Source organism: Phytophthora ramorum, assembly GCF_020800215.1.
Source record: "Phytophthora ramorum isolate Pr-102 chromosome Unknown Phyram_PR-102_s0005, whole genome shotgun sequence".
NCBI classification, from domain to species: domain Eukaryota; phylum Oomycota; class Peronosporomycetes; order Peronosporales; family Peronosporaceae; genus Phytophthora; species Phytophthora ramorum.
The window spans coordinates 3,001,557-3,027,057 of record NW_027150651.1 but is presented as its reverse complement, the minus strand read 5'-3'; the positions used below and the strand labels follow the sequence as shown (position 1 = coordinate 3,027,057).

The window sequence follows — 25,501 nt, the reverse complement described above, 5'->3', positions numbered from 1 at the left end:
ACCAAGTGGGAGGAATTCACCGTCATGGACCTGCAGGACACCGTCGAGTACAAGGACGACACCTACGGCCTGCGTACGCTGGACGAACGTGGCGGCCTGCACCGTACGGCCGTGGCCAACGTCTCGCACAACTGCTGGATTGTTGATGGTGTGCGCTTCGACGCCAACGTCGAATGCTACTGGGAACCTCTGTGGGACCAGTACATATACCCGACGCTGCAGTGAGTAAGCAACGGGCGATGCCTGCGGTCGGTCGGGGTGCAAGGTCTACTGCATACATGAAATTTGCTTATTTAGACAATTTTGAAAATGGTAAAAGGCCTTCAATTAGGCTGTCTTGGGGAGATTGTCGTTGATCTTGGGTCGTGCATTTTAACGTTCCTTTAAAATTGGTTCCGTTGCACGAGATTGTTTGAAGTTCATGCAGATATCTATCTACGCGTTGCACGAGGTGTCACCAAGAGGCTGCACACCCAGCGCCTCGCACATCTGGGTGAAGTACGTAATGCGCTGCTGCTCGTTCGCCTTGTTTGGGGCGTCAGCCCCGCACTCAAGACCGCCGTTAATGATGTCGGTGGACTCTGCAAAGCCGTTCACTCCTGTAACAACATCGTGGATCACACGGCTGTCATGCGGGGTCATCCAGTACCACAGCGCCGTCATCCAGGTCACCTCTGTGTCGCTCGCGACGATGTCCGGGTTGTTGAGCAGGTCGATGCCAAGCGCTTCGCCGGCGTTGTAGTAGTTGTAGTTCCAGGAGAGCTGAATGGGACCGCGGCCGTGGTAGCGACGGCCAGGAGCGCACGAGTAGGTAGTGTTGTCGCAGTACTGCCACACCGTGTACGTGTCTCGGGCGTACTCCTCCGCCGCCTGGAAGCTGCCACTTTCGTGGGCCGTCTGGGCCAGGAACGCAGCTAGCTCACGCTTATCGTTGTCGTCGTTGCCAGTGTTGGCGAACTCCGTGTACTTGTTGGCGGCATTCACAAGACCGTCAAAGGTGTAGAGTGCGATGGCATCCGGGAACATGGTTAGGAATCGGTCCTGGTCGAAAAAGCGGGCGAAGCTCGAGTTGCCCGACGACGAAGAGGACGAGGAGGTGGCTTCGGTCGCGGCAAGAGTCACGGTCAGAGTGGCCTGCTCGGTGATGCCGATCAGGCCAATCGATGCGAGAACGCCAGCAAACTTCATGGTTGACTTGATGGAGTAGTCCGAGGAACTTGGATGCTGGAGCGAATTCGGAAGTGAGGATCTCAAATTGAGACCTTCACCTCCGAGCTTCTCAATGCGAGGGGCGGGAAGTGCTCGATCACTTGACCACGGAAAAAATCCTCGACTTCGTCATTTGACTTCGTCTTGTGCAGTCGGGATGAGCATTTAATCAATCAATCCGAGTGCATGCATCAAGCCTTTTTCCGAGCACTTTTCCCTATAATACTTTGTTTGTGGACCATCTGCACTACAGACGGTCCACGTACTGTCGTTGGAAACAATGACTTCTTGTGCAACGTGCGCCGAGGGAGCAAAACAAAGGTTTCTTTGGTTTAGACGGATAGCAAAAGTGTCTACTAGTATAAGGGACTGTTTTCTGCCCATTTATACACGAAATCCATTTGATACTAGTACAGCCTAAGGGAATCGAACACTCATTGATAACCGAAAAGCAAAGGCGAAAGTGTACGAGATGTATGAAGTTCGTGCAGATATCTATCTACGCGTTGCACGAAGAGTTACCAAGAGGCTGCACATCCAGCGCCTCGCACATCTTGGTATAGTACTTGATGCGCTGCTGCTCGTTAACCTGGTTGGGGGCGTTGGGCCCGCACTCAAGAGCACCGTTAATGATGTCCGTGGACTCTGCAAAGCCGTTCACACCCGCAACAACGTCGTGGATAATACGGCCGCCCTGCGGAGTCATCCAGTACCAGAGCGCCGTCATCCAGGTCACCGCTGTGTCGTTCGCGACGATGTCCGGGTTGTCGAGCAGGTCGATGCCAAGCGCTTCGCCGGCGTTGTAGTAGTTGTAGTTCCAGGAGAGCTGAATGGGACCGCGGCCGTGGTAGCGACGACCAGGAGCGCACGAGTAGGTAGTGTTGTCGCAGTACTGCCACACCGTGTACGTGTTTCGAGCGTACTCCTCCGCCGCCTTGAAGTTGTCGCTCTCGTGGGACGTCTGGGCCAGGAACGCAGCTAGCTCACGCTTATCGTTCGTGTCATTGCCAGTGTTGGCAAACTCCGTGTACTTGTTGGCGGCATTCACAAGACCGTCAAAGGTGTAGAGTGCGATGGCATCCGGGAACATGGTTAGGAATCGGTCCTGGTCGAAAAAGCGGGCGAAGCTCGAGTTGCCCGACGAAGCGGACGAGGAGGTGGCTTCGGTCGCGGCAGGCGTCACGGTCGGAGTGGACTGCTCGGTGGTCGACTGAGTCACTTCGCCCTGGCCAGCGGCAGCCACGCCGATCAGGCCCATTGATGCGATAACGCCAGCGAACTTCATGTTTGGTTGACTTGGTTGAGAAGACTTGGATGTCCGGAGGTGAATTCGGAAGTGAGGATCTCCATTCGAGCGGCGGGAAGTGCTCGGCCGCGGAAAAGCCTCGGCTTCGTCTCGTGCCGTCGGGATAGAGCTCTCGGCTTCAAAATAGTTGGGCCACAAGCGGAATCGGCTGCTCCCCATCCGAGCGTGTGCTCATGCGGTCAGATGGCACCATACTCGGTGTGCCATGCTTGCCTGCGACGTGACATTGCAAATGGCTTATGGCTTGTGTGCACTGGAAACTCGGCACAAGATCCACGAACGAAAAAAGCTGGCGCCGAAACTCGTCACGTTATGGAGGAACTCCTAGAGCTACTACTTGTCCTTCGTTGCGGTAGAATGGATGTAATCTTGTCCCTAGTCCAGTCGTAGAGCCCGAGCAAGTCGGCGTCGATGCGCGTGAGGTGTGAGCCGTGCTCTTCTCGGAGGCTATTCACCTCCTTTTGCAGACTTCTGACGCCATCCAAAGCCGTGTGCTGCTCTGCATCGTTCTGCGAGTTCCTTGCTACAAACTCCTTTCGCTTCTGCACGTTGTAGAACGCCTCCAGGTTAAGAACAGAGGCCTTCAGCGCCTCAAGCTCATCGTCCCATGCAGTTTGTGCCTTCTGGAGGCGCTTCGATAGCTCGCTCGGAACCTTGGTGATCATCTGCAACACAAACAGTATCGGCCGCATTAGTCGCATTACGCTGACTATCGTTCGACTCATTACGCACCTGGTCGCAGCAAACTCGCATGTCTTGCAATCGGCCTTCCAGCTCCTTCTTCAGTGCGTGGTGGCTCTTTGCTGCCTCGCGCATACGATTCGTCACCGCGTCGAACTGCTTTCGGTCGGCCGATCGGTACGCTAGCGAGTCTGTTTTCCTGGAGACGCAACACGAGGTGTGAGTTCCGACTGCAGCGCTCGGCTAATGCAACGCACGGCGTTGTGCAGCCCCTTACAAAGTTTCCAGATCCGCTGCCAACTCTTGGAGCTTCAGATTGACGCTCAAGTCGCCGACTTGCATCGTCTCCGCTCGACTGACACTAGATACTATCCCAGAAGCAGAGAGCTGCTCTGTAAACGCAGGAAGCTGCGCCTTCATCGTCGGTGGCAGGGCCAGCTTCAACTTGAGAAGTTCCTTGTCCAGCGCGAAGAGCTTGTCATCCAGCTCGTCGATTTTGCGGACGTGGTTCCGGGTTGTTATGTGATGCTGCTCGCTTCCTCGAGCAATTTCGCTTCGAACGCTGGCCACTGCGTCCTCGACGGCGTTCACCCGTTGAGCCATAAACTCTTTCGAGGCGACGAGCTACGACATAGCGTTCGTTGGTCAGATCTCATGCCACAGGATAGCTCCGCAACGATAAGCAACGCCATCCCCACCTCTTGATGCAGTAGTCGAATCTCCACAGCGTGTTCATCCTGCACTTCCTGCAGCTTGCTAATCAACATCCGCAGCTCCTGTTATCGTTCACAAGATCTGTCAGACGAACGCCCATCCGACTGGAGAATCGTAGTTTCCTCTCACATATCGATCCGACGTAGCCTGCTCGTCGACCTGCTTCACGGAATTCTCGATCCTGCAGTCCACGACGCAACACTGTTGCTGCCTCGCTTCCACCTCGTTGATTTGGTCCTGCAGCCCTTCCAGCAGCTCTTGCGACGCCTCGTCCAGCTTCAGTCGCTGTCGCTTTTCCACTTGTAACGACTGTAACAGGTGCATTCACTAGTCACTAAGCACTCCATATTAAAAAGCTCAAAACAAAGCAGATAAACGCACCTCCACGGCCTGTGCGAGCTGCTGCAGCTGCGGCGTGAGGTCCTGCGCCACCGTTCGCAGGTTTTGTCGCGTCGTCTGCAGCGTTGCCTCCGCCTTCTCTCGTCGATTGCGCTCACTCACAAGATTGTTACTTCCGCCCAGTATATGCGGCTTGCCCCGAGCAGCAGCAACCGCTTTACCACTGGCCACCATGTTGCCAACTGCAACAGCTTCAACTTCCGCGCCGTTTCGAGACCCCTCTCAAACTCGTTCAACTGATGTAAATCACTTAATTTATGTCTCGTACACATTCGCAGGATCCACTGCCATCACTTCACGCTGCTTTATCGAACGTTCCGACCTGCTGTAGAGCTCCGCGTCCTGAGGAGCCTTTGTGCGCCTGTTCTCCCTCGTCGTTACAGCCGCCTCCGTCCCACCGGGAGCGACGTTTATGTCCTCATCGTCTGCGTCTCCTCCGTCCCCATCGCTTGCCCACAAGAAACCCAAGCTGAGCCATCCTGCGCCGCCCTCTTCCACTTCCTCGCAGACTTCCCTAACCGCCGCCACCTCGTCCTGCAGGATTGCGTCGATGACCACATCTCCCGCGTCCTGCACTATGCAGACCACCACGCTGCACTCTGTGCGCGGCAACCAGCGTCACTGGGACGTGCTGCGCCTGCTGGGCCACCGCACGGCCTTCCCCAACGAGACGTCGGCCGTGGCGCTGGGCGAGTTCGATCCTGAGGCTGCGCAGGACACGCTCACCTTCCTGCAGGACGAGTGTCGAGTTCTAATTATAGGCGCCGGAGGTTTAGGCTGCGAGCTATTAAAAGACGTGGTCCTGTCGGGGTTCACCAAGGTGGACATTATCGACATGGACACTATCGACGTGTCCAACCTGAACCGCCAGTTCCTGTTCCGAGCCGCCGACGTGGGCAAGTCCAAGGCCGAATGCGCCGCCGCCTTCGTGCGCGCGCGCATGTCCTCGCAGGACGGAAATCCGCAGGTGGACATCACGCCGCACTTCAAGAAGGTGCAGGACATGGACGCCGACTTCTATCGCCAGTTCCACGTGATCCTCTCGGGCCTGGACAACATCGAGGCGCGTCGCTACTTGAATTCGCTTGTGGTATCGCTGGTGGACGTGGACGAGGACGGAGACGTGGACCCGAGCACGATCATCCCGCTCATTGACGGCGGCACTGAGGGGCTGCGCGGCCAGGCCCGCGTCATCATCCCAAGGATCACGAGCTGCTTCGAGTGCTCGCTCGAGACCTTCCCACCGCAGAAGAGCTTCCCCATGTGCACCATCGCAGAGACGCCCAGACAGCCGGCCCACTGCATCGCCTACGCGTTTATTGTGCTGTGGCCTCGGGAGTTCCCAGAGAAGAAGCTGGACAAGGACTCGCCCGAACACATGCAGTGGGTCTACCAGGCTGCCAAGGACCGAGCGGAGCAGTTTGGGATCTCCGGCGTCACGTATAGCCTGACGCTGGGGGTGGTGAAGAACATCATCCCGGCGGTGGCCTCGACGAACGCTGTGGTGTCGGCCATGTGCGTGAGCGAGGCGTTCAAGGCCATGAGCTACTGTAGCCGCTTAATGAACAACTACCACATGCACATGGGCGCCACGGGCTGCTACTCGCACACGTTCCAGTACGACCGTAAGACCGACTGCGTCGTGTGCTCCTCTCAGGACAAGTCGCTGCAGGTGGATCCGGACGCTGTGACGCTGCAGCAGCTGATCGACCAGCTCTGCGGTGACGACTTCCGGCTGCTCAAACCGTCGATCAGCTCTTCGAACGTGAACCTGTTCATGCAAGGCCCGCCGGCACTGCGTGCTGCCACCAGCCCGAATCTTGCCAAGTCGCTGCGGGAGCTCGTGAAAGACGGAGAGAGCCTCACGGTCACGGACGCGGCCTTTGTTGGGGACATGGCGTTGTCGTTGCAAATCTGCTTCAAGCCCAAGATCAAGAATGGAGTAGAGAAAGCATCGCCCTTGCAAGACTAACGCAGGCAGTTGTGCTCAACGTGAGCACTTAATATAAGCGGCGACCTCGTTTGGTTGTTTCGTTGTCGGCCAAGAAACCCAAGCAGCAAATGTAAAACTCATTACATGTATCCATACTCAGCCCGCGAGCTCGGCAGCAGCGCTCTCACATCAAGCTACGCAGGCACCGCTCGTCCGTCCGGATGCGTTTGGTGGGCCAGCAGCTTCTCCATCAGCCGCATCATGTACGTGATGTCTTCCTCGTCCGAGCGTACAAACATCTTCACAAACCGAGGCGGCGCCGACGGCCCGCCAAACCCGGTCGGTACTAACCGCGTGTAGATCTCGAACACGGTTGCCGGGTTCTCTTGCGAGTGGGCCTCGGACGGCCGGACAACGACCCACACGGTCTCATCCATGGCCAAGCCGTCGAACTCGTCTTGGCCTTCACTCCGAGCGCGCCACACGAACACGACGCGGTCTTGCTCCACGTATCTCCTGATGGCGCAATAGACGACGAACGTGACGCTATCGCCCGACTCCCACGAGTAGTTCAAGCGATACGTCGAGGCCGTCGTGTTCTCGGGGTCTTCGATGCCCTCGCTGTGAGGATTCTCTCTCGGGTCCGACAGCATCGCGAAGGACACGGCATGCCGCGCCTGCTCAAAGCCGAACGGGATGACGGTCGCGTCCGCGCTCTCGAGGAACTTCATGCCCTCGTCCCATTTCCACGTCCGCTTGTACATGAGCGAGGACGAGAACTTGACGTCTGCGTTCTCGATGACGCCGTCGGTCTGGGCGTGGATGGCGTCCAGCTCGTGCACGAACGTCTTGAAGAGCGCCGTGCCCTTCTTCTCCCACCCGGCAGGGGGTCCTTCAAGCGACAGCAGACTCTCCAACTGACTGCTGGCCACGCGGTGCTGCAGCAGCGAGTGCATCTGGTGAATCAGCTTGGCTCGACTGATGACGGCCGCCTTGAGGCGCCTCTGCTGCTCCTCGGACTCGAGTCTCCGCTCCTTCTGGCGCACACACGTGGCTCTCCACACACTAAGCGCCAGAGCGTCGGCCTGCTCCGCCTCCTGCTTGGCCTGGTCCTGGGCGTCCTGCATTCTCTGCACCTGCTGCGACAGCTCCCGCGCCTGGTGCTTCAGCGTTTCGCGCTTATCCTTGACGCGCTTGAGGTACTTGACTCGCCGCTTGGCCGCCTGCGCGTTCGTGATCCTGCGCCGCTTTTCGGCCGTCGTGAGGCGCGGGCTGCGGTCCGATTTGGTTCCGTGCTGAGCCAGAGATGCCTCGGTCTCCGATACGAGCAACTGACTCGCGAGCAGCAACTCGTCCACGACGGGGAGAGCAACCGCCACGGCCGGCGCTTCGTACTCGCTCAGGAACTCGGTCACTGCCGCCAGCGTCGCGTCCATTTGCTGCTTGTCTTCCATCTTCCTTCTCGTCTATGTTCTGTACCGAGGGAACACGACGGCGGCTCGAGTGCACAAGGTGTCGGCCGCCCTGCATCGCGGACTATTGCATGCATTGAAGTCGCTGCTGCTATTACGCACCTATCCCAGCACGTTAACGTGTGGAATACTCAAAAGCATCAAGCATGTGCTCTTGGAGAGCAGGAGTTTTGTCCTTTTCACGAAAAACACTCAGTCAATCCGTGTATGCCTAGATGTAAACATGCAGTTCACGAGTTACTTGTCCGTCGCCCAGTGCATGAATCAACCGTGGCCCGAGCTTCGTCGAGCAGCAGTTTCCCTAGCATTTGTTTCATGTCGTTCACGTCTGCTTCGTCCGCTTTCGTCAGTATCTTGACGAATCTGTTCGCTCGTGCATCATTATCTGACGGGCTGCCAAACCCAACAGGTACCAGGCGTGTGTAGCTCTCCAAGATCATCTTCGGTCCTTCATTTGCGTGCGGGTTGGCGTCTTTACTTAATGGGCGGACCACAAACCACGCGGTCTCAACTGTGTGCAGGCCATCGAACTCGCCTTGACCCTCGGCGAGTGTACGCCAGACAAACACCGCACGGCCTGCCTCGACGTATCTCCTCACCGCGTTGTAAACCACTAAGGTCGCGTTGTCACCTTGTGTGTCGCCTAGTTCCCGAGAGAAGTTGAGTCGGTACGTTCTTGCCGCTGTGTTCTCAGGGTCCTCGAGCTCGTCGTTGTAGCTCGGGGCCAGAATCATCAACGACACTGCGCGACACGTTTGCTCAAAGCTGTAAGGAATCACCGTCGCGTCTGCACTCTCCAGGAAGCTCTTGTCCTTAGTCCACTTCCGTGTCAGCTCGTAAGTCAGCGGTGGGGACATCTCAAAGTCCACGTTCGCGATCATGGTGTCGGTCTTGGCGTACAAAGCATCCATCTCGCGCACGAAGGTCTTGAGCACCGCTTTACCCTTCCGACTTCCGTGTGCTGCTTGATCCTCGCTCGACTCGACGGTTTGGAGCAGGCGCTGCTGCACCAGTAGGTGGTTCATCCGGTGGACCAGCGCAGACTGGTTAATCACTGCCACCTTGAGAAGCCGCTGCTTCTCCTCGGACTCCGACCTCTTCTCTTTCTGCCGTATTGCAGTCGCCCTCCACGCGCTTATCGCCAACATTTTCTTCTCTCTCACGACTCGGTCCTTCTTGTAAGCTGCTCGGAGCTTCTTCAACTCCACCGACAACTCGACCTCCTGCTTCTTGAGCGCCTTCCTCTCGGCCTTGAGCTTCTTGAGATACCGCAGTCGGCGCTTGCCCGCCTGCGCGTTTTTGATCTTGCGTCGCCTCTCAGCTGAGGTGGGCGAGCTGCCCTGCACCGCCTCGTTGTCCTCGCAACTGTCGGCCCCGTCGTCGGCATCTCCGCCGTGAGGGATGCTCCAGGACGCCACGGTCTCCGCTACACTTGGTGAGTGGCCTGCAGGCAGCAGACCGTTGTAGTCTCCATTTCCGGCCGCATGGTGTCGTGAGTCGACTGGTGCCTCGCACTCACGAAGAAACTCCGTCATCGCCGCCATGGACGCCGCGTCCAGCATTTGCTCGTCCGCCGTCATCGTGAAGGTCTCCGCGTGCCGGCTGGTTGTGTATTGCACATACTGGCGGGGGAAAGGACAAGATGCATGGCGGCGATGAGGAAGCTCTAGCGTGGCATTGGCGCAAACAGTAATGTCCTAGTTCACTTAACACTAACAATGCAAAGTCCACACCTGGACATGAACGTCGTCCAGCAGCGCATTCGTCCTCCTCGTCCGCTTTCTGTTAATCATACCGAAAACAGTGTGAAATGATTGCTCCAAATGGGCAGATATCTCAAAACAAGAACGGACGTCATGGCCTCTTCAACATATACCATAACTACAGACATTGATTGAGCCCATTTTCACCCCTTCCTGCCGCCAAACCCAACTACAGATTTACTTACCAAAAAATAACTGGAATTTCGGTATCATTAGCGTGTTCCCTTGTTGGTAACTTGACGACTTGTCCGTGAAACAACTCGTGCTCTCTGGATTGACTTTCGCCGTTGATGCAAGAGATATCGCCGGAGCTTTCATGGAGGCTACTTGATGTCGCTGTCGATTCCTCTGTTCGTCACGCTGGAGTCGATATCTATCGAGTTGCCCGCTATTAACTCCGCAGATTCTTCTGGGCCAAGGAAACTGCGTTCTTCCTTTGCTCTGTGTCCGTCATGTCGATGACTGCGTCACCAGTGGGTATCTGTACTACGCTCGCCTCCCGGAAGGGGAGGACGAGGAAATGGCTCCTAGATTTTCAGGCACTCTGCCTGCTACATGTTCGTGACGTTGTGCCGATGGAAACTACAACGACAACGTGCGAATCGCTCATCCATTGCACGGTAGTTAACGCCAGCACATGAAGTCACGAAGAAACTAGCGAGATTCCTGTTTTACTACGGCTTGTTCGTTCGATCCTGCAGCGGGGTGCTTGTCACCGATGTATTGTGCTGCGGGTCGGGAGATGCCACGGACTGCTGACTAGACCGGCGTGCCTTTTTGATCGATCTGCGGCCACTCTTGGGGCTAGTCATGTTTGGGGTTGCTGGGTTGTTCACCATTGGTGCTGTTGTAGTGCCCTGCTGGTAGATCTTCGGGTTGATCGTCACACTCTTTGTAGCGTCGTTGGTCTTGTAAATGCCCACGAGTCGATCCGCAAGCTCGAACATGTTGTTACGCAAGGAGATGATGACGAACTGCGCGTTACGCGTGCGCTGCTTGATGTAGTTGCCCACAATCGACACGTTCTTGAAGTCCAAGGCAGCATCGATTTCATCCATCACGTACAGTGGCGTCGGCTTGTAGTGGTGCAGCGCAAACACCAGCGCCAGCGAGGCAAGGGTCTTCTCTCCGCCGGACAGGTTCGAGATGTTTTTCCAGCTCTTCTTTGAAGGTCGCACGCTAAACACCACACCCTCTGAGAACGGGTCCAACGAATCCACTAGTTCTAGCTCTGCATCGCCACCCAGGGTGATCATCTGGTACATTTCCTTGAGCTTCAGCGTAATCGTACGGAAGCCCGTCATAAACTCTTCCAGTCGCTTGCGGCGCAGCTCGTCGTATTCGTGCCGCTTCGCGTCGCGGAGCTTCGTCACTTCTTCCAGCTCCAGGACACGCGCCTTGTACTCATCTTCCTTTTGCTTGTATTCCGTCAGCGCGCCCATGTTCACGTTGGCCTTCAGCTCATCGCGCTGCTGTTCTAGCACAGAAATCTCGTACTTCATTTCTTCCTTGCTGTAGCGTGAAAGCGCGACGGTATCCAGCATCGGAAGCGTCTCTAATGTGACGTCCAGGTTGGCATCTTCTTCTTCGCTGTCTTCTTCTTCCTCCTCCTCCTCCTTTTGCTCCTCCATTGCTTCGTCTCCGTCAGCGCTCTTGCTTTTCTTTTGACGCTTACGAGCAGGCAGGCCTACTTCATCCTCATAGATACCAGCATTGTGCTCTTGTTCTGTGATGAACGCATCGTGAAGTGACGTAAGCTTCGTCTTCCAGTAAGTTTCCTTCTTCCCGTTTTCCTCTAGTATCTTCTCACAATCCTCCAAGCTGTTGGCCAGATCCACTTCAGCACTCGCCATTTCGTCGTATTCCTTTTTCAGCTTTCTGTACTTCGACTCGTCCTTGCGGAGCTCCTTCTCCTTTGCTGTGACCTGCTCTTGGACTGCCTCACACTTCTGAAGAACGGCCAACGCCTTCTCCTCCATTCCGGTAATCTGCTCGCGAGTTTCCTCGATTTTCTTTTTCGCCGCTTCGGTGTCCTCCTCAATCTTCTTGAGAGCCTGTGCATTCTTCTCGGTGTTCTTTTGACTACTCTTAAAGTCAACCCGGATCTTGGTCATCTGCTTTGTTTTCTCAGCAATTTGCTTGGTGATCTTTTTTGCCACATCCTGCTCCTTGCGCAACTTCTCCCCACCAACATCGAGAATTTGCTCCTTCATCTTGGCGAGCTTGGCAGCCATTTTGTCCACCGCCATCTTCGTAGTTTTGTATTCAGCCTCCTTCTCACTTTTTGTCTTGGTGAGCTTTTCGACCTGCTTCTTTGCATCCGCGGATAATGTTGTTTGCTTCTCCAAGATGCTCTTGTTTTTCTTGAAATCCTCCAGGCGTGTCTTCGTAGCACTCACATCCAAATCGATCTTCGGCAAGTCATTTTCGTACTGATCAATCTTGCGTGTAAGGTGTGAGAGCTCCTTTTCCAGCGACGATTTCTCATCACGAATGTGGCTCAGCTGATCTCGTAAGGACGATGCCTCATCCTGGAGGGCACGAATTTCCGCCTCGCTTAGCCCACTGGCAAGGGTACTCGACATACCACCACTGCGAGCGCGCTTACCACCTCCCGACATAGCGCCTGACATCTCCACCAATTGTCCGTCCAAGGTCACAACGCGGTACTTGCACTGGCGACCTTGAAAAGCGATCGCCGAGGCTTCATCTAGATCCTTCGCCACCAGTGTGTCACGCAGGGCATAGTAAAATGCTGGCAGGTATTTTTCGTCATTCACCTTCACTAAGTCGAACAAGCGCGGCGCTTCCTGCCCGGAAGGAGCAGTGACACCACGAAAGGGCTGGGCATACTTCGATCTAAGGTAGCCCAGCTGCTCCAAAATCAGGAACGTTGTACGCCCCAAGTTGTGTTTGCGTAGGTACGCCACGCATGCCTGCGCTCCCGACGTAGTTTCAACTACCAAGTTGTTCAATGCACCACAGGCAGTTGAAATAGCAACGTCGTACTTCCCGTTGATCGCACCAAGGTCGCCTAAGCGACCGAACAAGCCAGCATTCTCAAGCGGGTTACCTGGTTTGGACGCGTCAAGAAGTTCACGTAGCATGCGGTTACGAGTTGCATGGGACTGCTCTGCACCAGAAGCCTCCTCGGCTTTCGTGCGTGCTTCACGGTATTTTTCTGCAACAGAGCCTTCCTTGCTTTTGATATCGTCCAGTTCTTGTTCGGCAACGACGATGCGATCCTTCATCTTGGTCAGTTTTTCCCGCTTCTCACCCTGATCTTCTTCAAGCCCGCGCAGGTTCGCTTCCGCTTCAATGATGCCACACGCGTTCGCTTCAAGGGCTTTCTTAGCGTTTGTCACAGGCTCCTCCACCAGTTGGATCTCCGTCTCTGTAGTGTCGATCACTGACCGTAGGGCGTTCATCTTCGTCTGGAACGGCTCCATGTCCTGCTGAATGCTCTCCATCGTGCTTCGAAGCTTGGCCGTTTCTTCCTTGTGGCCCTCGAGAACACCTTCCAGGACCTGCTCCTGCTTCTTAAGCTTCGCCTGCAGCTTCTCCACCTCCTTCTCGAGCTGCGGCACTAATTCCTCGTTCTCCTGCACCTTTTGCTCAATGTTTTTCTGTTTCTTCAGCTCCTTCTTCTGCGCGGCCTGCAGCTCTTTCTGCCGTTCCTTAGCGTACTTGAGCTCTTCACGTAGCTTCACGTCCTGCTTTTCAAAGTCCGCGTACTTGGACTTCGCCTCGTCCAGCTCCTTGGCGACTTCGTCGTGCTCGCCCTTCACGCGCTGATAGACAGCTTCGACAGCCTGCAGCTCCTCGCGGTTCTTCTCCATGCGCGCCAACTCCGACTTGTACTTGGCCTGAAGCTCGTCGCGCTTGGTCTCACATAGAGCGCGATTCTTGGACGCTTCTTGGATCCACAGCTGGTACAAAATGTTCGTCTTCATGTACACCTCCTTCTCCTTGCGCAGGTATTCTAGCGCTTCAGCACGCGGGCCCTCCAGATGCGCCTTCTCCTTCTCCACAAGCTTGACGCGGTTCACCTTCTCGCCTCTGCGCTCGTTGCAATGCTCCACCTCTTCCCACACTCGCTCCGTGGGCTCCACATAGACATTGGAGCCGATGATGTCTTCCAAGTACTCAAGCAGTCCGTCTTCGTTGGAGCCTTCCGCGCCCTTGCTCTTCATCATGGCGATCTGCTCCACTTCTCCCTGCAAGATGAGGAAGCGGTTGTTGTCCAGGTCGATGCCCTTCTCTTTCAGCAGATCCGTGACGCGCGTGAAGTTGCTGGGTCTGTCGTTGACGAAGTACTTGCTCACGTTGCTCTTGGTGGCCGTACGCGTAACGCTGAACGAAGAGTTGGGGACGACTGTGTAGTTGGCCTCGCTGTCGTCCGCCGCCGCCTCGTCCGTGTCGACGATCTCCTGGAAGAATACGGAGACCGTGGCCATGTCCAGGTCCGGGAATCCCGCGGAGCGATGCACGAGCTCCGAGACCTTTTTGAGCCGCAGCTTGGACGCGCGCTTGCCGAACACGAAGAGTAGCGCGTCGATGACGTTGGACTTGCCGCTGCCGTTGGGCCCCACGACGGCGCTGAAGCACTTGTGGAAGGGCCCGATCTCCACCTTCCCCGCGTACGACTTGAAGTTTTCCAGCTGCATCTTGGTGATCATGAGGCGCTTCACGGGCAAAGCCTTGGCCGGCGTGGACACGCTCGGGGTGGACACCGTCGGCGTGGGGGAGGCCGCGCTCAGGGCGCCGGGTGTGCGCGGGGCTGCGGGAGACGCCGGCGTTTGCTGCAACTGCGACGGAGATTCACTCGCCTCCGTGTCCATGGGCTCTTGTGCCGCGGAGTCCGCGTCGTCGACAGCCATGCTGCTGCTTCTCGTTTGGTTTGGGCGCGCGCGCGGAATGGACTCAACCCTTTGATTCTCGTTACACTAGGTGTTTGTATGCTTATCTGCGTATGGGTACCTTTTCAGGAGTGATGGTCACGTGGTTTCACTTCTAGCATGGATTCATTCCGTATTATGCCGTGGTCTGCCGACGCCGAGGCCTCGCTGGGCGCCTTCGCGTCGGCGAAGCTGCCGCTGGACGCGCTGGGTCGCGTCTTCTCCTTCGCCTGGACTCTGCAGGACGCACTGGCTGCCGACCTGGACGATGTGGTGACGACGCTGCTGGCCACGCGCGACTCTGCGTGCGCTCCGGGCCTCGCGGACGGCGTGGCGGCCTCGGGTCATCTGCACATGCTCCAGCTACTGCACCGCTTCCAGGCTGAGGGGTTCTCTTTCGACGCCATGGATGGCGCCGCCGGCAATGGCCACCTGGAGGTGGTGCGCTTCCTGCACTCGAATCGAGCCGAGGGCTGTAGCAGTAAGGCCATGGAAGGCGCGCTGGACGCCCAGCACGTGAGTGTCGTGCGGTTTCTGATCCAGAACCGCTCCGAGAAGTGGTCGGGACGAGCCACGCGCTGGGCCGCCGAGATCAACGATCTGCAGGCCGTGAGGGACATTCTGAAGCAGAACAAAGACGCCCCCGCGGCCGAGGCGAAGGAGTTGGCGTACAAGCGCAAGCAGACAGAGATGCTCAAGCTTTTGTATGAGGAAGGCACAGACCCGCACCCATCGTACACTCTAGTGCATGCGTGTGCGGACAACGACCTGGAGATGGTCAAGTACCTCACAGCCAAAGGGGAAGGATTCGCTAAGAGTGCCATGTCGGAGGCGATTGCTGCGGGGGCCTTGGAGATTGTCAAGCATTTGCATGAGCATGCACCTCAGAGATATACTGAGGCCAGTAGAGTGGTGCCTATACAGGAGGCGGCGTTGAAAGGACAGCTCGAGGTGTTGCAGTACTTGAACAAGCACGCACCCGAGTTGTCCTGCACGACGAAAGCCATGGACGATGCTGCTGCAGGGGGATACTTGGAGATTGTAAAATATCTTCATGGAAATCGTCAGGAAGGCTGCACGACGCGAGCGATGGATCGCGCTGCTGCAAAGGGCCATCTCGAGGTGGTGCGCTTTTTGCATGAGCACAGAGCGGAAGGTTGCACGACGGATGCAATGGATTATGCGGCGCTCTGGGGTCACGAGGATGTTGTGCGCTTCTTACACGAGAACCGTCAGGAAGGTTGCACTTCACGAGCGTTCAATGAAGCCGCGTTGCGTGGCCACATACAGGTGGTCGACTACCTTATTCACAAACGACCTGAAAGCTGCAATATCGTCCATGGAATTAAACTTGCGCGCCAGCGACATCGTGAAGCGGTGCTGAAGTTGTTGGAGACCTTTACGCCCGAATGATGTGCGTCCAACCAATTTTCATGATACGATCAAAGCAGAAACTACTAACCACGTGTTTGCTACTACGGTACTTCGAAGTCGTGCTTACTACATGTAATTGTCTTCGTAAGAGTTTCAAGTCTTGAGCAGCGCGCCCAGTCGAATTTGAATGTGATGTCGATACAGGGTATCGACCCTAGTGCATTGTCGACGAATTCAAAATGATAACGGAGGATGCAATCAGTTTCCCCATGCAGTGTCACTGCGTGCGTCTCCAGCAGAAAAGCAAGTTGGTAGTGCCGAAATGCCGTACTTTATGATGAAGTGGTATGCGTGGAAGGCGCAGAGCTTTTCGACAAAGTACTGTAGTGACCGATGTACTGGTGCTCGGTTTTGAGGTCGTGCAACCAGTGCAACCACGCTGCTACCCTGCTCTCGCTGATGTTCTGTGGATGTAGTTTCCTATCGAGGTCTTCGATTCGAAGAGCTGACAATACCACGACACTGTGGGGCCCTCCAGCGAATTTGGTCTCAGACCACTCTGCTATGGAGTGGTTTTCATTCGTCCTGCGTTTCTTAGACCAGTGCTGTGAATTTACAGCTTAATGGGCTCGAGCTACTTCTTGCCCAGTACAAGCAGTGCAACGGAGTTGTGATTTTAATCTCTTAAAAGAGCAACAGTACCGATACCAGTGTGTTATGAATTGGAAGCAACTGCATGATTAGTCAAACACAAGTATTTCTTATCAACGAGTGTTCCTCCACGAGTACTCCATCATTCGCCCGTTGGGTCCTTCTGCGCGTTGGGCTGCTTCGTCGCAGTCTTGCAGTGGAAGATGCCACCTCCCACCAGAGTCAGCCCGACTACGATCCCAACGATCGGGGCAGACTTGAGTAGGTTCTCGATCAAATAATAGCATACGGACGAGCTGCCAACTGTGGCCGAGCTGCCAACTGTGGCCGAGCTGTGGAAATATAGATCGTATACTCGCCGCTCAAACAATCTTTCCGCAACACAAGACACTTAGCTGCGAGCGAGAAATTCGCGAGTGAGAAGCTATCCGCCGAGCGCTTACGCTGCTGTCTAACGGTCTACCTTCGGCGATGTTCTCTTGAGTGGGAAAGGAGACTTGCCGTCCGGAAAACCACATATTCATACCGATATCTTGCAAATGATTGCAATCTCGACCCACAAGGCCACTACATGCATACCCTACGTCTGCATAACATTGCTGCTGGCTGGCTACCTACCATCGTAAAGTTCGGTCTCCATCACGTTGCCCCTGACGGGGACCCATTCCAAGCGAAGCAATGTATACTATATTGTATGTACATCGACTACAAACATGACTGTACACCACCTACGCTCCATTCAAGACGTCGAGTTTCCGGTACTTGAGCGCTTTCCTGGCCAGCAGCGCGTTGGCGCTGGAGCTCACGGGGGACGTGGCGGTGGCCAGGAGATGTGCGATCTTGGCCTCGTTCTGCAAACGGAAGGCCTCGCTCTCGAACGAGACGCCCGCAGACGTGAGCACGAAGCGCTCGACTCCGGTTGTCCGTGGCTCGGGGCACGAGACGCTGCGCTCGCCCTTGAAGGCGCGGGGCATATCCATCGGGTGGAACTCGTGGATCGGCGACATGCAGGAACTCGCCCGACGTCGCGTCATGGCAGGCGGCGTCGTGTGCTCTGGGAGACCCATCGACAGTGAGCGGGGGAGAAACTGGGAAGTGAGCTCTCCCAACAGCTCGCAATGGCGGGAACGGCTGGAAACGTCGGAACAGTCCAGCAACAACGCGCTGCACGCTCGCGATCTTTCCACGAATATGCACTGTCGGTGAGCAGCATATCCTACTAGGATGTAGTGCTGCACCACTGGTGCATGTGTGCGCCAGTGCGTGTTGTCTTCGAAGCGGTGGCCACCACGTTGCGCTCTTCCGACGTTTCCAGCCATTCTCTCCATTGCAGACTCTTGGGGGGGGGGGGGGGGCTCACTTCCCGGCTTCTCCCCCGATCACCGTCTGACGGCATCCATGGGTCTCCCAGAGCACACCACGACGCCGCCGGTCATGACACATCGTCGGTCTTGGGAAATGCCCTGCGGCTTGGCAGGGCGAACTTGGGCCGCGTCGTGCCTAACCAGCGAGTGCAGTGCAATGAGGTCCGCCAACCGTCTGGCTGAAACTATCGCGCTGAAACGGCACTGCTGGTGGTGGTGCTATAGTAGCCCTGTCGGCTCTGACATTGTTTGGCCGAGACCGATGGCTTCGTCGAACCCGTCCAGCGCCAGTCTTCCCCGGCAACTGCGTTCGCAACCGCCCTCGTGGCACGAGTCGGCCGCAGAGTCTCTTTCTGAGGTGGTAGCAATGAAATCTTCTGATCGTAATGCTATAGCCTGCTTGTTCTCGCCGTCGAATTACTCCGTACCCCGGGCCCCAAGTCGGGGCACTAGCCTTTTCATGTCGATTGCTATCTTTTCTCTGCGGTTCAAGCTTCCACTTCCCCACTTCGTGCCGGCGGCCATGTTGGCTGGCGGCCACAGCATCCACCTTGCTGTGTATTCCAAGTTTTCATGCGAACATGAGTATGTAGTAAGAGGCGAAACTCTCCACCACATACGACAACGGCCTTGGGCACGCCACCAAATTGACGAATAAAGCTGGTCGCGGTATGAGTGTGTGGTGGGGACGAGTCAGTGAAATGAAACTTCGACATCTATCGAGATGTCGCTTTGATAGCTATTCTTCCACCCGAGAGTCGCATTTCAAATCACTGCCAAACCGAAGCTACACCCCCCGGACTTGAGGCGAGTGCGGAACGCACAGAAACTCCAGAGTGAACCCAACACTCCTCCCCATGCCCCTGCTTCGTGTGTGGGCGACTGACTCGTGCCCACTACAATGAAACACTCTTAACCAGGTTTCTATACGCCTGTGCCACCGAAGTCAACACGGGAACAGCTCGTCGCGTGATGCGAGCAATGGTGTGCAAAACGTCATCGCAAGCGTAAGTGGCGTGTCGGTCACGGGTCATTCAGGGTGGATTGAAGCCAGCATTCTTTAATGTTTCGCTGGCCCCTTGGTTCACATACGGCGGAGCGTACGTTGATACAGGTATCTGGATGCCGTATCTGATGTTGGCTAGTTAGCGGTGCGAGTTGTGAACCTCACGTCGGGGGGGGGGGGGGGGGGGGGGGGTTGAGACCCCTGCCATCGACCGTCTAAGAGTGCGCTGATCCTGAACCGAAGTAGCTGGTGTCGCCTGCAGCTCTCGCAAGATGTCAGCCTTTTGAGCTAAGTTAGCCATGCCGCATGCCGAAATGCTGCCTGTGTGCTCAGCACCGTAAATTCTTACGCGGCCGTTTCGTCGGGCCCGCCGCAAGTGCTGCTGGACACTGCACTCTTCGATTCACCCTTTTCGACACAACACTGTTCAATCCGAAGTCAATGCAGCTCCAAGATTCGGTTAACGCCTCTCTCCCCAGGCGTCTTCAATCGCTGCCCACTCCGTGTCCAACGGAAAGCTCAGCTCCAACCGCGCAGATCAATCGACGTGCATCATGGGGCGAGCGGCAGTGTGGCGAGGCGCAGTCCAAGCGCTACAGCCGAACGGGGTCGAGAATCACGTTCGAGGACGCCGCGTTCCAACGTAGGGCGCGTGACAAGATCTTGCAGCTGATTGAAGAAATGGCACTGCCAAACGGCAGCAACAACACGTTGATCGCCAGGAAGGTGCTCAAGTACCGCAAATTGCCAGACATCGCGGCTGAGCGGTGTGTCTTAGAGCCGGCTGACTACTCTTGAGCCGTTGCATCTCGAAGGTAGTGAACGATACACTAGCAAAATTGTAAACCTCGGCCCGATAGAAGCGCTGCGAGTGCAGCAGCGGTCTAACAACTACATGTACTAAGTCTTTCATGTGCACTCGTCCGTCTGCCTGGTGATGACGAATTGTTGTACAAGCCAAGCTGGCTGGATCTAACTCGTTGCAAATAATGCCTAGCTAACAAGGCGAGCATTCGCCATCGTAGCTGGCTGGTCGGCCATCGGTTGCCATGGCGAAAATCCCAGTGTCGGGATTTCCCGGCTTTGTCTCGCTATCCCCACTGCGGCGGCTGCCGCCTTGTCAATGTCGTTGCAATACAAGCACATCGAGCTGCTCACCACGGTGTCAATTCATTCCTTGCAGTTAGCGGCGACCTCCATGGAACCTTGGCACATAGTCCATTTTGGAAGATTTTTGATGCGTGGCAATGCCAAATTGAGCCGAGGCATCCGTTTTCCAACGGCAAGTGCTGCTCAGTGCTGGGATCAGAGCTGTAGGTGACTCATGTTGAAGCAAAGCCGCGCGCGGCGCTGCTGCGCATTTTTCCGTTTGGGTAACGGTCACGAGCTATTTACTGACGTGTTCTGGGATGCTCTGCTGCTCAGCAAGCCTCCGCATCGGTCATTTCCGATTGCACCGCGTCGCCACCACATCCGCAACTACCACCGCACTCGCAGCAATGTGCAACATGATGACGATGCAGAGTAGCCTGCCGCCCTTCGTTGAAGACCCCGCCTGCAAGTCGGTCTCCGCCAAGCCACTCCCGCTTCCGGTCCTGCGCATCGCCGGACGCCGATCGCTGCCGCTCTCGAGCGAGCGATTCCTGCCGCATCCGAGCGGCGTCTCATTCGAGAACGAGGTCTTCCGACTGCGCACGCAGGCCAAGATCTCGGAGCTCGTGCGCACCGCCACCACGTCTGAGGTCTGCAGCACCAACGCGCTGCTCGCCAAGAAGGCGCTCAAGTACCGGCGAGTGCTGGAACGACAACCGTTCGCCCGCAGCGCCGCTGTCCAGTGCTAGCCTTTCGTCAACTACATCTACATGCTATTTATTCGCCTGCCGCCAAGAGGAAGCGCAGCCTTCTATAGTAGACCCCCCCCAAATGCAATGTATCACAATATCACAACGTTTATAGCGTTACACTTGAACTTGTACACGTTGTCAATATGGCTACATTCATGTGATCGCACCCAACTGTATCCACTTGAATTTCAGCCAGTCCTCTCTCGTCCTCTACCATTCCTTCCAATCACGGCGCTTGCAGCCTCGTAGCCTGTCAAACTGACTCCCTCCATTCCGCCATTTTCCCGCTCTTCGGCATCAAACTGTAGCGATGCTCAAGCGCGCGGGCTCGCCGTCGCCGTCGTCGCCGTCGGCGGCCAAGAAGAAGCGGCGCTCGCAGCCCATGGGCAACCTAACGAACCTGCAGAAGCGGCAATTGTGCATCAAGTTCTCACAGGTCAAGATGACGCAGCAGGAGCTGTGCCACTGGGCCAAGCGCGAGTTCCAGCTCGAGCACCTGCCGCACCAGTCCACCATCTCCAAGATCCTGGCGCGCGCCGAGGAGCTCACGCAGATGGCGCCACGGGACCTGTCGGCGCGCCGCAAGGGGCTCGTCACGCACCCGGAGCTGGACACGGCGCTGTGCAACTGGGTGCTCCTTTCGCGCCACAACGGACTCAAGATCTCGGGCGATATCATCAAGAGCCAGGCGCGCGCACTTGCGGCGCAGCTCGGCCTCGCGTCCACCATGAGCTTCTCCAACGGCTGGCTGGGCGGCTTCAAGAAGCGCTACAACATCCGCCTGGGTAGCGCCGCAGCCGCTATGGACGGCGTCAACGGCGCGGCCGTGGCCAATAGCGTCGCGTCGCTTGAGCAGCTGCAGGAGCTTGCACGCGTCTACGAGCCGCGCGACGTTTACTGCATGCAGGAGACTGGTCTGTGCTACGAGCTGTCGCCCGAGAAGCCCGCGGGCCGGAGCAAGGCCGCCAGGAAGGATAGCTGCGGACAGCGACTCACCATCGTTCTGGCCGTGAACGCCGACGCCAGCGACAAGACAGAACCCATGTTCATAGGTCCAGGCAGGATGCCGCAGCCCACCGAAGAGCTCGACGCCGACTCGAGACACTTTTACTATCAGAACAACAAGCGCGCGTGGATGACGCCCGTCATGTTCCAGGACTACGTCTGCGCGCTGGACACGCGCATGCGCGACGAGAACCGCGTCGTGCTGCTGCTCGTGTCGGCCGCGCCATCCCACGTGGCGCTTGGCCTCGAGCTCACCAACGTGCGACTGGAGATTCTGCCGCCGTCGTTGGAGTCGCTCTCCATGCAAGTGGCGAGTGCAGAAGAAAACGCCACTTTGGCGGCGGCGTCCGAGTCCATTGCTGCGGCCGAAGTGAACGAAACGCCCATGTCAGACGAATCTCTCACGGAGTCGGCTGCAGAGTCGTCCGTGAAACTGCAGGCGGAAGCCGACGTCCCGACGCACTCCATGGCGGATTTCGCCAACTCGACGGCGATGGCGGCGATGGCGTCTACCATGGCACCGACGATGCAGCCGATGGACGCGGGGCTCATTATGGCGGTGAAGCGGCGGTATCGTCGCTACCACATGCTATACGCGTTGGATCGCTTTGAGGCAGGACGGCAAGATGTGTTCCACGTGGATCAGCTCCAGGCCATGCGCTGGGTGCGCCACTGCTGGAAGCAGGAGATCCCGGAAGAAATCATTCGCAAGTGCTGGAGTGGATTAGAGATTTTCTCACCCAAGCTCGCCCCCGAGACGCTGGCGGCCTTCGATTCGATCGAAGAGGATGTCGACAAGGAGATCTGCGATACCGTATCGTCACTCGAGATCCTGCGACCGCTTCCCATCGATGAGTTTGTGAGCCCACGCGATGAGAACGCTGGCATCCACTGCGCGGGCCTGGAGGATTCCGACTTTATGTTCACCGTCCCGGACAACTCGGGCATGGATTCCAAGCACAACGTTAAGAAAGGCTCGCTTGCAAATGCGGATGCGACCAAGCAGGAAGTGGCGATCTCTACCGAGATGACCCCGCGCCTGCAGGAGCTGCACGCTCGAATTGAGGCTTCCGCGTCGTCCGCTGCAGCTGCGGCAGCAGCCTCGGCATTGGCTTTGACCACAAGTATGGGTGCCGTTGCGGGGGAGAGCGCAGCTCATACGTCAATGGGCAGTGTTGAAGACGCGCTCGGCTTGTCGTCATCAGGTGCATTCAAGTCGCCGGACGGTCCTGCGACCAACGAGCAGCTCATCGACTGCTTCAAGGTGTTGCTGCCTGAGCTGGACCGGCTGCGGTTCGACGACCACACCAAGAAGAGCATCCGCTCCACCTTCCGCAGGCTCAAGGAGGCTGCGGAGCAGCAATCGATAGACCGCAAACGCGCCAGCGTGAAGAAGGCGCACCCGCCGCAGGCTCAGCCGCAGCCGACGCAGATCCCGTTCCAGCAGCAAATGCAGTTGACACAGCAACAGATCCAGCAGCTCCAGCAGGCGCAGCCGCAAGAGATCCAGCAGCAGATTCAGCAGCACCTTTTGATGCAACAGGAGCAGCAACTCGCAGACCAGCAACAACAGCAGCAGCAGGCGATGGCGATCGCTGCTCAGACGTCACACATCGGAGAGAACACCGTCTTGTAGGCTCGCGGTGTATCTAAACCCAGGTCTCGTTTCGTGCTTGTAGCAGTGCATATCGGACCTCTGGGTTGTAAAACGTTTTCTCGTTGTTTGTCGGGCGTTTCGAGTGGCGTTGAAGCTGCCAGTCCTGTCTCGGAAGCTGCGAAAGCCGCTGCTGCTGCTGCTGATGCGATGATGCCGCTCTGCTAGATCGCAGTACTAGAGACTTTCGTGCGAGCGACTGGCGAGTGCACGCAACGCCCTTTAGTCGACGGAGCGCAATGCGGACTCGTCCCGTGCAGCACGGTGTTACTAGCACCAGAGCCGTACATCTTGCAACGATTTCTGAACGTGGTATCCTGATAACGATTGTAGCCATGTCATGAATATCGGAGACTTGGTGGCCGCCAGCGGCATCCAGGCCTGTGGTCGGTTGCGTTGAGGTTACCAGCATCGTCGAGGCTCAAAGTTGGCGTTACGGGCGCGGCAAACTCACCTCTTCCTGGCGAGCTTCGTCCCACGCGCGGCTGGCTTTCTCTGGTGCCACGACGTTGTGCCATAACTTGTGGCGAAGCTCGGAGCCCCGCTTGACTTTTCGTAGGCGGAGAGGGGACTGTCGAGCTGTCGAGACGATCCGTTGGGTTGGCAAGTGCGTCCGTTTTGCTCCGTGCCTGGTTCACACGGCTCACCTCACTGAGAAAAGAGCAGGCTGAAGAGCACAGCTCGCCCACGAACGAACAAGAGAGAGATCGCTGTCATGGCTCGACTTGCTCGATGGCGGACGGTCCTGGTAGCAGCAATGGCACTCGCGATGATAGCGTCGCCGGCAGTGCGAGCGCAGGACGCAGGCACCGTCACGGTACCGAGCCCTGAGGCGACCACTGCCGCAGCAGTTGTGACAGCAGATACAGCGGCGCCAGCAGCGACGGAGGCAGCAACAGCTCCGGTGGCTACCACCGTTGCCCCTGTCGCGACCGAGATGGCAACGCTCCCGGCGGCGACAGAAACTCCAGCGCCGATCGCGACGGACGCTGCTGTCGCGACTCCCGCTCCGAGCTCGACTCCGCCTCCAACGTCAACTGAAGCGGCTACCGTGGTGGCAGCCACAGCCTCTCCGGCCAGTACGGACGCCCCTACTACCATGACACCAGCAACAGCAGCAGTGCCTTCCCCCACTTCACAGGTAATCCCCAATACCGGTGCGACAATGCTGCAGGACACTACGTCCTCGGAGAGCAGTTTTCGAGGCAGTGACGCTGGGACCAGTGCATCTTCATTGTCGTCTTCATCACGAGGCGGTTCTGCAACGACCACGGGGACGCTGGAAGGCTCTTCCGCCACGAAGACGACGGTCATCGTCGTACTCGGTGGCGTCGGCCTGACGATTGTACTGAGCCTCCTCTTCGTGGCCTGGAGAAGCCGAACACGCAAAGACCAGGACTTGAACACGCCACTTCCTCCGGACACGGGCACCATCACGTTCCCAGCCGTGTCGCTGCCCTCGGTCGCTATGCCAACCGCGCAGGATCTTTCTGCGTGGAAGGCGAGTGGCTCCAGCTTCGCGTCTCGAGACCTGCCGCTCACCGAGAGCACCCGCGCCAAGTTGAATGCTACTACACGATCGTCCACCGAGTACGATCTAGCCAACCGACCCTCGCAGATTGCCAGTCTGCCCGCGCGTGGCACGACGATGTACACGCCCCAAGAAACTCGAGGAACGAACGCGTCGTCGGAGCAGAGCTTCAGCATCCGTGGCTACTCGGAGTTTTCGGTGCTTCACGCTGGAGACTCGGAGTCGTCCGCCATGACGACCGATCGATACTCCACGAACGACGGCTACTCCACCGGCGACAGATACTCGACCTCATCGCGGTTGTCTAGCGAGCCTGGACGCAGCAACTCGGGGTGGTTCCAGCAGCAGGTACCCAACCTCGACATGCATCGGTTCTCGTCGACATCGTCCACCGCTTCGTCCGTCGCGGCAAGGCAGCACAACCTGGTCTCAATAATCAACCACGACCTCACCCGGACTCCGAGTGCAGGGGCACCTGTCACCACAGACAGCACCACGTCCAGAACGGACGTTCCGGACTGGTACAGCGTCATTGAGTCCCCCACAGACAACGACAGATACACGACAACGTCACTCGACAGCGACAACATCAGCAATGAGCGAGAGTCGTTCGAGCTGTAGGCTGGAGCAACAACGCCAGACGGCTGCATGACTGGCATAGTAAGAGCAGCCCACCCGGAAGCAGGGTATACGAGCC

General features: G+C 57.0%; 13 protein-coding genes across 13 annotated transcripts; 6 read left to right on the top strand and 7 right to left on the bottom strand.

The window, feature by feature from the left end:
* Nucleotides 1–435: 435 nt before the first annotated feature.
* On the bottom strand, nucleotides 436–1,188 carry KRP23_6707 (Endochitinase; the record flags this gene model as incomplete). Its single annotated transcript, XM_067891932.1, has 1 exon — nucleotides 436–1,188. The coding sequence occupies one exon, from the start codon at nucleotides 1,186–1,188 to the stop codon at nucleotides 436–438; it is 753 nt and encodes a 250-aa protein (XP_067746241.1).
* Nucleotides 1,189–1,708: 520 nt separating this feature from the next.
* On the bottom strand, nucleotides 1,709–2,494 carry KRP23_6706 (Endochitinase; the record flags this gene model as incomplete). Its single annotated transcript, XM_067891931.1, has 1 exon — nucleotides 1,709–2,494. One exon carries the CDS (start codon nucleotides 2,492–2,494, stop codon nucleotides 1,709–1,711), a length of 786 nt encoding a protein of 261 aa, XP_067746240.1.
* A 326-nt stretch (nucleotides 2,495–2,820) lies between these two features.
* On the bottom strand, nucleotides 2,821–4,483 carry KRP23_6705 (uncharacterized protein; the record flags this gene model as incomplete). Its single annotated transcript, XM_067891930.1, has 6 exons — nucleotides 2,821–3,180; nucleotides 3,248–3,395; nucleotides 3,474–3,820; nucleotides 3,895–3,972; nucleotides 4,040–4,219; nucleotides 4,292–4,483. The coding sequence occupies 6 exons, from the start codon at nucleotides 4,481–4,483 to the stop codon at nucleotides 2,821–2,823; spliced, it is 1,305 nt and encodes a 434-aa protein (XP_067746239.1).
* Nucleotides 4,484–4,859: 376 nt separating this feature from the next.
* Nucleotides 4,860–6,281, top strand: KRP23_6704 (NEDD8-activating enzyme E1 catalytic subunit; the record flags this gene model as incomplete). The annotated part of the gene is made up of 1 exon (XM_067891929.1): nucleotides 4,860–6,281. The coding sequence occupies one exon, from the start codon at nucleotides 4,860–4,862 to the stop codon at nucleotides 6,279–6,281; it is 1,422 nt and encodes a 473-aa protein (XP_067746238.1).
* A 155-nt stretch (nucleotides 6,282–6,436) lies between these two features.
* KRP23_6703 (uncharacterized protein) lies at nucleotides 6,437–7,678 on the bottom strand (the record flags this gene model as incomplete). The annotated part of the gene is made up of 1 exon (XM_067891928.1): nucleotides 6,437–7,678. One exon carries the CDS (start codon nucleotides 7,676–7,678, stop codon nucleotides 6,437–6,439), a length of 1,242 nt encoding a protein of 413 aa, XP_067746237.1.
* A 266-nt stretch (nucleotides 7,679–7,944) lies between these two features.
* On the bottom strand, nucleotides 7,945–9,294 carry KRP23_6702 (uncharacterized protein; the record flags this gene model as incomplete). The annotated part of the gene is made up of 1 exon (XM_067891927.1): nucleotides 7,945–9,294. One exon carries the CDS (start codon nucleotides 9,292–9,294, stop codon nucleotides 7,945–7,947), a length of 1,350 nt encoding a protein of 449 aa, XP_067746236.1.
* An 857-nt stretch (nucleotides 9,295–10,151) lies between these two features.
* KRP23_6701 (Structural maintenance of chromosomes protein 4) lies at nucleotides 10,152–14,357 on the bottom strand (the record flags this gene model as incomplete). Its single annotated transcript, XM_067891926.1, has 1 exon — nucleotides 10,152–14,357. One exon carries the CDS (start codon nucleotides 14,355–14,357, stop codon nucleotides 10,152–10,154), a length of 4,206 nt encoding a protein of 1,401 aa, XP_067746235.1.
* Nucleotides 14,358–14,495: 138 nt separating this feature from the next.
* KRP23_6700 (Secreted RxLR effector protein 124) lies at nucleotides 14,496–15,312 on the top strand (the record flags this gene model as incomplete). The annotated part of the gene is made up of 2 exons (XM_067891923.1): nucleotides 14,496–15,199; nucleotides 15,300–15,312. 2 exons carry the CDS (start codon nucleotides 14,496–14,498, stop codon nucleotides 15,310–15,312), a joined length of 717 nt encoding a protein of 238 aa, XP_067746234.1.
* Nucleotides 15,313–17,128: 1,816 nt separating this feature from the next.
* Nucleotides 17,129–17,467, bottom strand: KRP23_6699 (uncharacterized protein; the record flags this gene model as incomplete). Its single annotated transcript, XM_067891922.1, has 1 exon — nucleotides 17,129–17,467. The coding sequence occupies one exon, from the start codon at nucleotides 17,465–17,467 to the stop codon at nucleotides 17,129–17,131; it is 339 nt and encodes a 112-aa protein (XP_067746233.1).
* Nucleotides 17,468–19,211: 1,744 nt separating this feature from the next.
* On the top strand, nucleotides 19,212–19,568 carry KRP23_6698 (uncharacterized protein; the record flags this gene model as incomplete). The annotated part of the gene is made up of 1 exon (XM_067891921.1): nucleotides 19,212–19,568. One exon carries the CDS (start codon nucleotides 19,212–19,214, stop codon nucleotides 19,566–19,568), a length of 357 nt encoding a protein of 118 aa, XP_067746232.1.
* A 701-nt stretch (nucleotides 19,569–20,269) lies between these two features.
* Nucleotides 20,270–20,611, top strand: KRP23_6697 (uncharacterized protein; the record flags this gene model as incomplete). Its single annotated transcript, XM_067891920.1, has 1 exon — nucleotides 20,270–20,611. The coding sequence occupies one exon, from the start codon at nucleotides 20,270–20,272 to the stop codon at nucleotides 20,609–20,611; it is 342 nt and encodes a 113-aa protein (XP_067746231.1).
* A 313-nt stretch (nucleotides 20,612–20,924) lies between these two features.
* On the top strand, nucleotides 20,925–23,255 carry KRP23_6696 (Protein PDC2; the record flags this gene model as incomplete). Its single annotated transcript, XM_067891919.1, has 1 exon — nucleotides 20,925–23,255. One exon carries the CDS (start codon nucleotides 20,925–20,927, stop codon nucleotides 23,253–23,255), a length of 2,331 nt encoding a protein of 776 aa, XP_067746230.1.
* A 775-nt stretch (nucleotides 23,256–24,030) lies between these two features.
* On the top strand, nucleotides 24,031–25,425 carry KRP23_6695 (uncharacterized protein; the record flags this gene model as incomplete). Its single annotated transcript, XM_067891918.1, has 1 exon — nucleotides 24,031–25,425. The coding sequence occupies one exon, from the start codon at nucleotides 24,031–24,033 to the stop codon at nucleotides 25,423–25,425; it is 1,395 nt and encodes a 464-aa protein (XP_067746229.1).
* Between the last annotated feature and the right edge of the window lie 76 nt (nucleotides 25,426–25,501).